At 50.2% G+C, this 13,607-nt stretch overlaps 1 protein-coding gene across 1 annotated transcript in view; it reads right to left on the reverse strand.

The window, feature by feature from the left end:
- The window catches only part of LOC105569668, a 105,555-nt gene extending 92,269 nt beyond the window's left edge, over positions 1-13,286 (reverse strand). The window contains exons 1-5 of the mRNA XM_012026310.1: positions 12,618-13,286; positions 12,276-12,362; positions 11,801-12,183; positions 11,589-11,714; positions 11,304-11,419 (exon numbers count right to left, since the gene is read on the reverse strand). Coding sequence (XP_011881700.1) covers positions 11,304-11,419; positions 11,589-11,714; positions 11,801-12,183; positions 12,276-12,291 — 641 coding nt within the window. The 5' untranslated portion in view covers positions 12,292-12,362; positions 12,618-13,286. The remainder of the gene's footprint in view (positions 1-11,303; positions 11,420-11,588; positions 11,715-11,800; positions 12,184-12,275; positions 12,363-12,617) is intronic.
- Positions 13,287-13,607: the final 321 nt, after the last annotated feature.

Genomic DNA, 13,607 nt, shown 5'->3' on the forward strand with positions numbered 1-13,607 from the left:
CACATTTGATTGTCGTAACGTATATCTTGTCTACTGAGCACGCGATTAAATGTTCTCAAAGAGGTCTTGATTCACGCACGCACACACACACACACGCGCGCGCGCTCACGAGTCGATTCTCGTTATTTTCTGTCGCAAAAGAAAAGGAGAGAATTATTGGGTGGTCGCGATTACCGCAAATCGAAAATGCAGACGCCGTCGATCCGCCAGAGGCGAGCGCGAAGATGGGTTAATTAATACAATGTTAACAAGCACGTTGGGAAAGACTCGAAATGTTACGCAACTTTATAAATCCGCGACCCGGCAATAGTTTCAAAGTCGAAAACATTTCTGAAAAGCCAGCGTTGCGCTGTCGGAGTTTTAAAGCGACGCAAACAAGCCGGCCAGCCAAGGATCTATTTGTTTACGCTTGCGAAACTGAAAATCTGATTACGCGAATAAAAAGGATGGCACCAGCTCGGCTTTGGCTCGCATTTGGTCCTATTTGTATTCCCATTAATTTTAAATCAATAAACCGCGTCTGAATTTTACTATACGTTTCATTTCCCCCACCCGATATTCAAATCTGGAGGCAGTCGCAAGCACAGGCTGTGCACTTTCGAGTCCCTTCTAATTTGCAAATATTGCCGCGACAATGCCGTAACCATTTAAAATTTCGCGTTTTAATTCAAACTTTGCATAGTAATAAGAGAAAGTCGTAACACACTTTGGCGCATAAAACGATCTCCTGGTATGCAAGTCAATTTTACTTGGTAAAATCGCGTTTTCACCTCGAAATAGCCACGTTGGAAGGAACATTTGCAAAGAACATAAACACACGAGCGGCGTAAGCGCAATGAAAATCACGCCCGTAATGGAGAGAGAGAGAGAGAGCAAGAACGTCGGCTGCACATGCACGTATCGCGTCGAAAAATATGTCGTGGGTACGTAGAAAAAAAAGAATGTTCCCAGTCGCCACATGCCCGATAAATCAATTCCCCGAGCTTTAAGCGCATCCCCCGATTGGACATGCGGCGCTACAGCGATGCGAAATCATGATTACTGAAAATATCAGGTAACGACACCGCGAGTTATCGCCACGGACCACGCGCTGCTACGCGGAGAGACTTTCTTCTTAAAATTTAGCCTGAACATCACGTAATCGTGGGACAACATGGCATCTCGAAGAATTTTATGCGAGTTTTTCGAAATTTTATCGAACTTGTACACTGACCAAAAAAATTTTTTTAACTAAGTAAGTAGATTTTTGGATTAAGATACTTCTTTTATCAGTGAGCGAATTATTCGGTTGCTTACACTAGTGCGCACTGAGTGCACACTAAGGCTCGTTTACAGACCATTTTTATATTAAAGAATCGTTGTAAATATTTCTTGAAATATTTCGCGGCCAGTAAATGATGTATAGCATCCATACGGATCATTTTTTGACTAAATACTCTTTGAACATGTATTCGAGACGAAGTTAAATATAAAAATTGACTATAAACTGACCTGAGTGCGCACTAGCGCAAGCTATCGAATTCGCTATTAGTATACATTCCTCGAAATGCCACGTTGTCGGTAAATTTTTAAGGAAAAGTCTCTCGGTGTAGACTGCTAGCTTCGAGCTGAAAAGTGAGGCTTGTCAGCGACACACCGATGCACACTACTTTATTTACCGAAGAAGACATGGCCGAACTCTTGCCTCACTTTTCAGCTCGAAGACGGCAGTCTAATAGCAGAGAAAAGTCCTCTATTATGAGATAGGATTCTAATGCGAGACAGTAGGTTTTTAACGTCCAAATTCAATCGCAAGTCTCTTCTCGCAACGATTACACGATCTGACAATCAGTTTACCGCTAAGCAGATTTCGCTCCAAGGGCAATAAATTCACATGACGCTTATTAATTTAGCGGAGACTCCGCTATCTCGTATTAAGAGCCCTGTCTCATAACAGGGGACTTTCCTCCATATAGTCTGTGGTTATCGCAAGGCACACCATTAAGAACGTGACGCTACGAGGCTCATTTTTATTCTGAAATTCGCTCATCCCGGTGAAGTTTTACAGATGATTTATGGGGCATGTTTCATAAATGTAATAACTTATGCATATGCAGGACGCGACGACCGGGAGCGGGCCGCTCCTTTGTAAAAGCGTAATGCAAAATAGGAAAATAAAATTCCTTTCCTCGGGAATTATTAGAACTTTTCCCCGGATATACGTTCGCGTAGAAGCGATTAATTTTTGGCAAGGGGAGCATAGATCAAAAAGTTATCCCCGTCGTCTCGCAAGTGTCCGTCATTGTCGGAGTCTCTGAATTTCCGTTCCCTTTATTCGAGCCCGCCGGAAACGGATAGTCTCGTAAAAGTCATAATAAATTCCGCGACGCGAGGAGTAAAGTGTCACTGCCAAATCGAAGACAGAGAAGAATTCCCGGCGTTACGCCGGCGGTTAAGATTCTGTCGCGCAGCCGCGAAACCTCGAGAGCGCGGGAGTGAGAGATCGCCGATTCTGCGTTACGTAAGTGTAAGTACGCCTGTCCAGGCAATAATGGTACACAAGGATCGATCGAGCAACAAGTGAAGAACGCAAGAATTTGTACGAGGTGTCCGTTAACGACGCGCTTGCACATTGCTCTCGCGCGAGCTTTATCCTTAACGAGCTACGGTGAGCCGCGAAGAGTAGAAACAAAAAAAACAACATAACAGCAGGATTTAAATTTTTCTTCCTGCGTGCAATATTTGCTCCTTTGATGTGTCGAGGTAATAGCGCGAATAACTTCATGCACTTCTGCACTTTCCCACGTGAGCGCGAATAAACGGTTTAAAAAAAGGCAAAGCTGAATAAACGAATGTTCCTCGACAAATAAATATTAGCATCGGCTCGAAGCATCGGCAGCTCCCGTTTCCATTCGTATTACCTTCGCATAATGTATTTAATTACGATATCTGCCGATAATTATTTAATAAATCAATTTGGAGATATTTTGACGAGTGTTCTGATTTCCATTCCACGGTATTACTTTGCGTTATCCCGCAGCGAGCGTATGTAATTACGCTTTCATTACAGAAATTCCAATTTTTACAACACGCGGGAATGAAAAGAAAGCAGCAGCCGCCCGACAATAGATATTACTCGTTAATATATTTTCCGGCGAACAAGACTGCGTCGACTGAAAGGGGCACTTTTTTTTCGCGCCGCGGGTGCACGAAAGAGCAAAAGGGAGATTATATTGATCCAAGTTACGAGCTGCTTATCCCAAGCCCGTCCCGGAGTCATTCGCGTATACTTGTAATTCTCGTCGGTGGAACGTTACATACACATTATTTTTAATAATTTTGCCGCCGGTATTCTCGCGATTCTGCATCGGATATGAAAAAATTGACAATATCTTTTATATATATCTTTTAAGAAATGGCAATTGTACCCTCGCGCCTCTGAAATTAAAAGCTCGTTTCGGACGTTCTAAAATTCGCGTCAGACCTCGGGATAAAATTCTATTCATACGCGTACAAATTAACGTCTGACAAGTTCATTTTAACGCACGCTTTGTGCGTATTTCTGACTCCTCAAATATTCTTCGAATTAGCCGGTCGGGAGAGTCAAAAGTGAAATTCTATCTGGAGATCTGACACAAATCACAGACCGCCTGAAATAGGTTCAACAACAGGGCTGTATTTAAAGGTACGGTGATGTAATTTGAAAAATTTTCCCAGACGGAATTTGAAATGTAATTACGCGCCGCGATTAAATTAAGATTATTGAGATAACGCTAATAGCCGTAATTGGCGCACATGAAATTTCTACTGTTTGAAATCGATACTGATGATTATTAAATTGTACAGAGTTTAACGCAATCTCGGGTCTTCATTTAATGAGTTGCGCAATTATACACACGATCCAGTCGTGCGTCCGCTAATTGAACAAAGTGGAGAATTAAAATACGATTCTGTATGACATTGATAAAAAGTTCGTCGGGAAGTCACTCGCTCGCGCTTGGAAACTTTTGAGAATCCTTTAGAGATGAAAACTCCCACCCGGATATTTTCTTAATTAAGAGATTTTAATTGGATAAAGATGAGCGCTCCCGCTATTGTGCCCCGTTGTCAAAATCAAACATACGTACGGATCCTCCTATTATTCAAAAATTATATTGTATCCGGCTGTCACGTTTCACCAAGTGCACGGAGAGAATTCTCTCTTGAAACTATCGTCCTGATAATCATGTAATCGCGATTGAACTTGATGATTTTAACATCAGGGTTTTTTCTTGACCGCACACCTGGCATCTTTAATAGTACAGAAACTTTATTGCGAAAAATATCACCTCAGCCAGGGTTTGAACCTGGACCTACCTAACACTCCAGTGCAACGCGTATATATTTTCGACTTTTGTGAACTGCGTGAATTCCGATTAGTTGACGATTTCACTAGTAAAATGTACGGTAAAGTTTCAAGACAACTCTCGTCAAGTTCTCCAAAATGCCGTGTGCTGTCCGACAATTGCGCGGCTTTCACGGTAAATTCTGAGAGAAAATCCGCTCCGTGCACTTATTGCGCTCGCGTAACGAAAACGTGTGCACGGGGTGCGCACTGCGTACAACTGTGTATGCAAATATCCGCGGTGCGTCGAGCTCGGATCGTACCGCGCTAAGCCCGAATGACTGCGCGGATCGGGCGTCCCTACGGGCGCGATTCAGAGCTAATAAACAGAAGCCCGAAGTTTTGCCAGTTTAATTATTAAACGATTGTTTGCGACGATAACGTAGCTCGTTCCGCGCACAATGCCTGTAATCGCCGGATCATTACAGCATTGCGGCGCGGGGGGGGCGGCGGGTTAATCAATTTCTTGCCATGGCGTTGACCGCGTTGGAAGAAGCGACGTTTACCGCCGTCGCCGCCGCCATGATCCTGCCGAGCGCAAACGGGCGCATTTTCGTTTAACGTACAAGAATAGGATATAACTAAACTAGAGCGAGAATAGAACGAGGTTGGCACTTTACGAGGCGTTTCATGGCACCCGTGATAAAACCGTCGTCACTCGCCGCGACGTTACGTATACGGTAACGTTATTGATCTTTGTTTACGGTGAAAGAGCGACGCCGCTGAGAAGAGAGGCTGTAAAAAAGAAAAGGCGCCGCTTCACTTGAACGCGCGTAACAACGTCGACTTTCTGACTTCGAGATTAGCCGGTGAAAGTACCACCGAAGTTTGCCGGCGCGAGAAAATAAACGGAAACGCGCGGGGGGGGCTTTTGCTGTCGAAAAGCTGCCGGTTGCCTTCTGACGACTTCTGTGATCGATACGTTCTTTGATACGGCGAAACCATGCAGGAAGTATTCTGAAATTTGCATTTATATCCTGCGCGCGGGCTATTTTTAAATCCTATTGAATTTAACTGAATTAAATATCGGCAATCTTCAGAAACGTAGGAGCTTTTAATTTTTCATCGCTTATCGTTTCGAAACCTCATCGATTGCACTGATATCACTGCTCGAGCGGGGCCTGGACGGGAATTGCTTGACTCGATTCCGTCGATATTAAACAGGCTCGCCTAAATAACTGGTGTTAACGTCCAAATAATCACGAGGCATAATTTTGACAGATGTTAATCCCGAAATTTTTCAGCGCCGCTCCTCGGAATGTACGACATTAATTCAGTCCCGCTTTAATTACAGAACTGTATATTGCCATTTGCTTTAATGAAGGCCAACATGCCAGAAATCGCCGGTCCTAATTAGAATTTAGCACGGACACACGCGGGATACTCCCGGCGATGATATTAAACAGTTTACGGGTTTTTAAATGCGTGTAAAAAAAATCGAGTACAACAAGCGGGCGGCATCAAGTGGTGCAGCTTTTTAAATTGCTCCGCTTTTTGACGGAGAGTCGCATTACCGGCGTACACCGGCGAGAAGTACGCGCTGTGACGGCTAAAAAATGCGCGCGCGCGCGCGCGCGGAGAAAGGGTTAATCAGCAATTTCTCTCGCAAAAGTTACGCTTTCAAATCAGCTTATAACTTGAGTTTGTCTGCAACTCTTTAACAGCGGCCATTACCGGCCCCGCTTGAAAATGCAAACCTCATCAAATTCCTTACGAGCTCCAAACTCCGTTGCTATTTTCGCGATAAAAACGTAAATTAAAAACTGTCCGTTATAGCGTAAGAAAACAAAACGCACACGTTACCTAAAGTACACGCTGCGAAAAACCGCACTTTCGATCGTTCGCGTTAAATCCGCCCGCGTTGTGTTTTGCGCTATCTGGAAAGCAATCAGAATGCAGCGTAGTTTTGTTCGCGCGCGAACATTGTTTGATTCGGTGATGAAATTTGTCTCGCCTTTATCGAACGAACAAAGCGCAAAACGTGACGACGACGGCGACGGCGGCGGTGGCGATGGCGGCCGGGTCGAAGTGCAAACTATCGAGGATACTGATCTCCATTGTTGCAACTATATAACGCACGGCGCCTGGTTAACGATATTGACTCTCTTACGAAACATTTGTTTTAGGACGCGACGATCACGCCGCCCGTAAAACGACCGGATCCAATCTAGCGGATTTAATTGTTGCCCGGAGCCGACGGCGCGCACCGCCCGAGATGCATCTCGCGCGGGCGAGCAGCGTGAGCGCGAAAAGACGCACGAGGGGCGGCCGAGCCCTTGAAAAATCCGGCCTGGCACAATTCCCGCCTCGTCTTTTGAGATGCAAATGGACGACGGACCGAAAGCGAGAAGTTTCCTCGCAAAAGCGCCAATTACTCGTGATCCAATTCCGAACGCGGCGACGATTTTTCGGTGCTTTAACAACATTTCGCTCAGCTGTCGCGAGACGCGCGAGCACGTAAGCTGTGTAAACCACGTGTCCCTTTATGAAAACGCCGGAGAGGAAGAGGGCGCCGATATAAAAACCACTTACTTACTTACTGGAGAGCGAATTACAAAGCGGGGTCTTCGCCCCCGTTCAATATCCTCCGGCGTGTTTTCTCCCCGGGGAAACAATCTCGTGTCAATTTTGGTCAACTACCGATAATCCCACGTTCGCTATACTATTTGACAAACGTCGAGATATAAATATTAACAGCGAAATTTTTAAGCGTCTCGTCCCCGGTAGAAAAAAAAATCCCTCCACCCCATCGTATTATCGTGTATCGCCGGTGGAGAGAGAAATTTTTGAAGGGGGTGGATTAAAGTTGTATGAAAATAAATATTACATTAAAATAGTAATCTCCGTGAAATAAAGCCCGTTCGGCAAACAGGCGCGGCGTACAATAAAAAGCCCGTTGTAACATCGCTGCTTTTATAAAGTTTCGGCGAGTATACTTGAAATATTTATACATTGTCGCCGAATAAAACGAAAAAAAAAACCATCCCCGAGCGCGGCGCGCGCGTAACCGGCTAATAATTCACTCCGGACTTTCTCTCGCGTGCGATAAATTCGTTAACGTACACAACGCGGCGACGTGTCGCGACACATTAACCGCGCCGGGGCTTTTTCGAGAGCTATGCGTATAATGCTTGCACATTTCGTCGGACGTGCGTCGATGGTATAACTAACGAGCTTCGGATTTCTGTCGCGTGACCATTGACCGCGTAAAAATTCGGCGGATAAATTTCGCTCGCCCCGTGTCAAAATAATAAAAAAAAAGGGGGGGGACGTCGCGATACCTCGAGCAAACACGCGCCGCAAATCAGGGTGAAAATTTATGGCGATACGTCGGGGGCGTAAATTGCGCGCGGCCGATCGCCCCGAATCCGATGTTATGAGAGAAAACCTGACGCGGGGGAACCCGACGCGTCCAGAGACGCGTGATTAAAATATTAATTTATTCGTGAAACTTAATTACCGATATTCCTCGGCGCTGTTTACGCTCGCGGTGTCTGCGTCGAAGTCAACGATTTACGACGCCCGAGGGGGAAACCGCTGACCAAAATCTTGTACACCAATGCCCACTACTGTCCAGTGAGCATTACCTTATCTTATTGTATCTTTATAATGCCCCAGCACAAGGCCTGATGCCGAAAAAATGCCCCAAAAATGCCCAGTAATGCCCAGTAATGCCGCGAATCTGTACACCGCAATGCTCTGAGCGTTTTCCCCCTCGACGAATTCCTTTTTCCACGGCGCGAGGAAGGGAAACCTTACCGCACGCCCGGGCCGAGGGTAGTCCCTTTAACATTAATTCATCAAGCCTGGAACCTCTTCTTTTTTCACATCGTCGCCTAACCGGCAATTAAAGTGCCCCCTTTTTGCCGCCTAATTTTTTCCCCTCCGCAGCATTATTTAGCGCGGCGTCAAAATGCTGGCGTGCCCGGCTTTATATAGGCCAGCCATCGATTCGACAACAAATTACTCACGCTCCATACTTCGTACACCCCTCACATCCGTTCCTTTTTGCGTGCCTCCGCCACACAGTTTACACGTTGCATTAAAAATATACGGAATAACAGATAAACGAAAACAATCCCGCGGGGCGGGGCGTAAACGTCATTACTCGGGAATTACCGGGACGAAAAACTGCAACTGGGCAAGTAAAGCGAGGGTAGAAATAGCCGCGCAATCAATACGCAAGAATATGCAAGTTCCACTAGGATCCCGGTAAGAGAGGCGGCGACACAAAAGTATACAATCGGCATCGAGAGCCGGCGTGCATCAGCCGTCGTTGTTTTAATATTAAGATCCCCGCGGAACTCGGGCGCGATTCGAGGGTACGAAAGCTACAAGGCTGCGCCGCGCCGCCGTCGCCGCCGCCGCCGCGTCCCGTAGCTCTTCATTATGCATACGCCGGGAGTGATATCGCTGGACGCGGACTAATTTATGAACGGCGCGGCCCCGTCGCACACGTGCACACACACCCCCGGTGGCGTTGACGGCGATAAATTCGGTGGCACGCGCCGACGAAATTTCGCGACCGCGGGGAGGTTCGCGCGCCAGGTCTCGCCCCGCGGAGCAGCGGGAAAGTCGTTCAATTTCGCGCGGCGCGGCGCGGCGCGGCGCGGCGCGGCGCGTCGCGGCGCCATCCGCGCGCCACCGGCCGCGGGTCCCAGGGCATGAATAATACGCGCGCATCGCGGGCTAGAATAATTTCACATTGAATTGAAATCCGGGATCGATGAGGCCTACTCCCGCCGACGATCTAACCCAGTTTCGCCTCTCGCGAGGCGCGCACGGGCCGCGGAGAGCGCGCGGCCGCGTAGTATCACGCTCTCTCGGCCCCGCGGAGTAGAGCCGCGCGGCGAGTCGATAAAAACGCAATTTCGCGCCGCCGGGGGTAGCGTAACGGTGACGTGGACGAGAGCCGTGCGAGCTGCTCCAGGTCGCCGAGCCGACTCGCGTGCCGATTCGCCGCGGCCGCTCGTGGAGAAAATCGCGACCGCCAGCCGCGCGTTACGCAACCGTAGACGCGTCTCTTCCGACGTGGCTCGCCGATACACGCGTTTCTTCGCGGAGCAACCTCGCGCCCCTCGCCCCATTATCATATCGCGTGAGAAGGAACGTGGAGCCGGGCGAGTATCGCGCATAGGGGTGAGCCGGAGACGCTGCGCCGCGCGACGCCTCCTCCCGATACGCAAGACGGCCACGCACCACGTGAGCTGTCACAGGACGACGTCGGGCATTGTTCACTCACCTCCCCGCGTGTGCGTAACCACCGCCGCGCGCGCGAAGGGGTGGGCCCTTCACGAGGGCACGCGGCTGATTAACGAGGGCATCGCGTGAACGCGGCGCGGCCGCCTCGCGTGTCACCTCGCGAAGAAACGCGATCCCGACACGCGTGCCCCTTTCTCCCTCGCCCTCCCACCCCTCCCGCCAACGCGGATTAATCAGGAGGTGAGGGCGGGGGGAGGGATGGCAAAAACGAAAAAAAAAACCACCCCCCGTCGTCAGCGCTCGGCGGGGGATTCCGGAGCGCGCTGCTCCGGGTGCATCGGCGTGGCCGCGGGACGGCACGCGGGGAGAGAACGCACTGCGAGACGATTCACGGGGGATGGAAAAACGGGGGAGAGCGCACTCGCGGCGTGCGGCACACCGCGGTCCGCGCGTTGTACCTGGGCGAACGAGCGAGCGAGCGAGCGAGCGGGCGGACGGGCGGAGCGGGCGGCCGAGCGGGCGGATACGTGTGTGATTACGCGCGTGGATGCGCGGATGCGCGCGAGGTGCGTGTCCACCGCGTGATAAGAGCGCGCGCAGGTGATCCGCCCCGCGACCCTCGGCCGACGAAGGTTCGTCGAAGACTGGTCGGCCGCAGGGTGGGAGGCTCTTTTTCAAAGGCAGCGTTTTCTCGACGACGACGACGGCGGCGGCGTCGACGGCGGTGGCGGTGGCGGCGGCGGCGGCGGCGAGGCTTCCGGATGGAGGGTAACGGGCATGCGTGTGACGGATGGCACGATCGGCACCGCACACGACCGTGCACAAGGGTGTGCCGGGGAGAAACGCGTGATCCGGAAATGATAGCTCGCGGTCGCTCGCTTTGGACGCGCGTGTGCGCGACGGCGACTCGCGTGTTTCCCTCGCCCCCCCCGAGTATGCGGTTTACGACGATGATGTAGATTAGACTGCCTGTGGAGCTTTGATTCTCCCTCTGCTCCCACCCAACCCTCTCATTTTCTCTCCCCAGGAGCAATCAGGGAATCGCGTTTCGCTCTCACCGTGCTAAAAGGGGATCGCGTTTCGCCCGGTGGGTTCATGCATTAACAGCGAATTTCCGTCGAGATTTGCAAACCCGATAAAGGCGCGTTGATAAAAAAAAAAAAAACGCTGTAATTGATACGACGGATCTGACTTCCTGCTAACATAGAGCCCGGGGTTTACAATGTATCGCGCGATACGACGGAAAATGTTCTTGACTTATACGTATATAAAAAAGGAGAGTAGCTTTTCCTCCGCGCTTAGCTCTGCTGCGAAATGTCGGTTCGACCGCACTGCGGTAAAGCGAAGTTATTGGATCACCTGATATCTCGCCCACTCACGGATCATCCCTATTTTCCGCTTCGAGCCCCTTATCGCGGCACGATCTTTTTACCGACGACTATCAAACGCGTTTGGACATTTCGCGAGACTTGCTATCTGATTGCCGCCCTATCGGCACGTACGTACGTCAGCCGGGAACTTTCGCGCAGATCCCTAACGCCACTGAAGCGAAAATGTCTATCAATCTTTCGAATCTAGTCCATCGATAGAAAAAAAAAAGGAACACACGGCTGCTATTGTCAAAATAACAGCGACCACTTGGACACTCAATTGCGCAAAGTCATAAGAGCTTGCAGGCCAATCTATATATCGAAAGCATGCGGCAAAACACGCTAGAGGTAAGAGGAGTTGGACTCACCTGCCCGCGATGCCGTTCGGTTGTATCTCTTGTAGAAATATGCCGAGCTCGCCCTTGTCCTTGCTGCGAAGTCCGACCACGCTGAATCCCAAGCTGGTACCTTCCGGCTTGTACAGCTAAGGGAACGCAAAATCGCCCTAATCAGCGAGGGATACCCGCGACATCGTCTCATCCCGATTTCTTTTTCGTGCGAAAGGTAAACGTGAAGTCTTAACGGAGCGCAGAAAGACATCGCAAAGGCGTTACGTGGCAAACGAGGTCTACATCCTTCAAGAAAAGCTTTACCTGCACCGTGAATATCTGCCGCCCTTTCGCCGCGGCTTCGATGACCTTCTTGAACTCCTTCGCGTAAGTAGGGGTGGTTATAGGCGGCATTCCCATAACTTCCGAGACCAGGCTGGGGCTGGTAACCTGCGACAGAGTAGCGGCGGACCCTTCGATAACAAGTACAGGGCTAATCCTCCACCGGGCGCGCGGCGACGACCGCTAAAACTTACCTGCGCGCTCGTGTCCTCGCTGCTGCTGTGCAACAGCGGCGCGACGGGCACCCGCTGGTCCTCCAGCTCGCTGCTGTCCTGGTAAAGATCCTGATACATGCTCGGCCCGAGAGGCTGCACCGGGGTGCTCGGCACCGAGAGCTCCAGCTGCCCGCTGATGTTGATGTCGAAGTCGCCGGGCAGGATCGACGGATGATGCGTCAGCTGTGTGTTGAGCTCGATCAGCGAGTCCTGGATCGTGACGATGCTGCGAAACACCGGGTCCTCCAGCAGCGAGATCAACGACTTGAGGTCCTGCTGCGTGTGCATCTGCAGCTTAGGATCGTCGCAGTCCTCCACCCGTTCCTGCACGTGCTCCAGCAGGTGGAGCGCCGTGGATATGTCTGCGACAAACGAAAGCACGACGTCGGTACGAGAGATTGGGATACCCGAGCGTACGGCACGGGTCGCGTTTACCAAAATACCTTCAACTTACCTGCGCTGAGCGGCATGGTGGCCTCCCGTGCTCCCTTCGGCCCAGCTAGCCCAAGTTTCCACGAGTCCCTCGCGCAACTTGCTCCAACTGAAACGTAAAGAGAGATGACATCCCGTGCGCGTACGCGCAAGCAGCCCCGAGTCTCGTCCCGCCCGTCGAAGCGCGCGGCCCCGCGCGACCGTCAGGCTCTCTTAACCTCAAAACAGACGGTGGAGCGCTCGGGGAACAGCGCGCCCCTCGAAGATGCCCCCCTCGGCGGGCGGATTAATTGTCATTAAGCGCGGGGCCCCGCCGCGAGAATCAATACGCGGGCTCGTCCTCGCGGATATCGCAGGCACTCACCTCGTTGACGGCTCGCGGCGAGATGCGAGAACGCGCGGTTCCTTCCGCGAATGCGATCCTTACGGTCTCACGCGACAACGGAGCGATCTCATTACAGTCCGCGGGCGACGGGCGATTGCATCCTGGCGTCAGCTGACTTCGCCGAGCTATATATCGCTGTTATCGAGCTCCTTCCTCACGTATACACGCAACGGGGACGGTCCGGAGAGCGGGCACGCACTCGGTGAGCGGGTCGGCGATCACGTGACGCCGCCCGCCATTTTCAAATGCGCGCTCGGCCGCCGTGCGGGCCGTTCGGGCGCCGAAGTCTCGTTTTTAGCCGATTTAAGGCTAAATTTCACCTGCGTTGTTCAACTTTGGGCTTGGCTCACTACGTTCTTTATCTTTGCCCAACCCTGTTACTTCAGAGAGAGACGAACTTTAAAAAGAGACGAAAGATTAAATCAAAATTGAAGCGACGCCTGAGGCCCGGTTGCTTGACTTTACGTTGTTTAACTTTAAGCTCAGCTTCGTTCGTTCCTTGTCTTTTCCCAACTGTTGCTCTAGAAAGAGGCAGAGATAAATTAAACTGGTCCTAAGTCCCGGTTGTTTAACTTTACGTTGTTTAACTTTAAGCTCAGCTTCATTCGCTCTTTGTCTTTTCCCAACTGTTGCTCTAGAAAGAGACAAGCATAAATGAAACTGGTCCTAAGTCCCGGTTGTTCAACTTTAAGCTCAGCTTAATTCGCTCCTTGTCTTTTCCCAACTGTTGCTCTAGAAAGAGACAAACATAAATTAAATCAAGACTAAAGTTAAGCGACATTGAAATCGAGCCTTACTATTTCGGAACATTAATTGTTATTTAATCAATGGATAATTAACTAAAGACTCTCGATATTAAAATCACAAAGTAAAAAATGTGCTTTGAGAATCAAACGCAGTTTCTTGTGTGTGAGTTCATCTAGTGTAATATTTAATTTAACAATTTAATGTAAAATTATAAATCGTACG

Source organism: Vollenhovia emeryi, unplaced genomic scaffold, assembly GCF_000949405.1.
Source record: "Vollenhovia emeryi isolate VEMERY1.0 unplaced genomic scaffold, V.emery_V1.0 DF939123.1, whole genome shotgun sequence".
NCBI lineage: Eukaryota > Metazoa > Arthropoda > Insecta > Hymenoptera > Formicidae > Vollenhovia > Vollenhovia emeryi.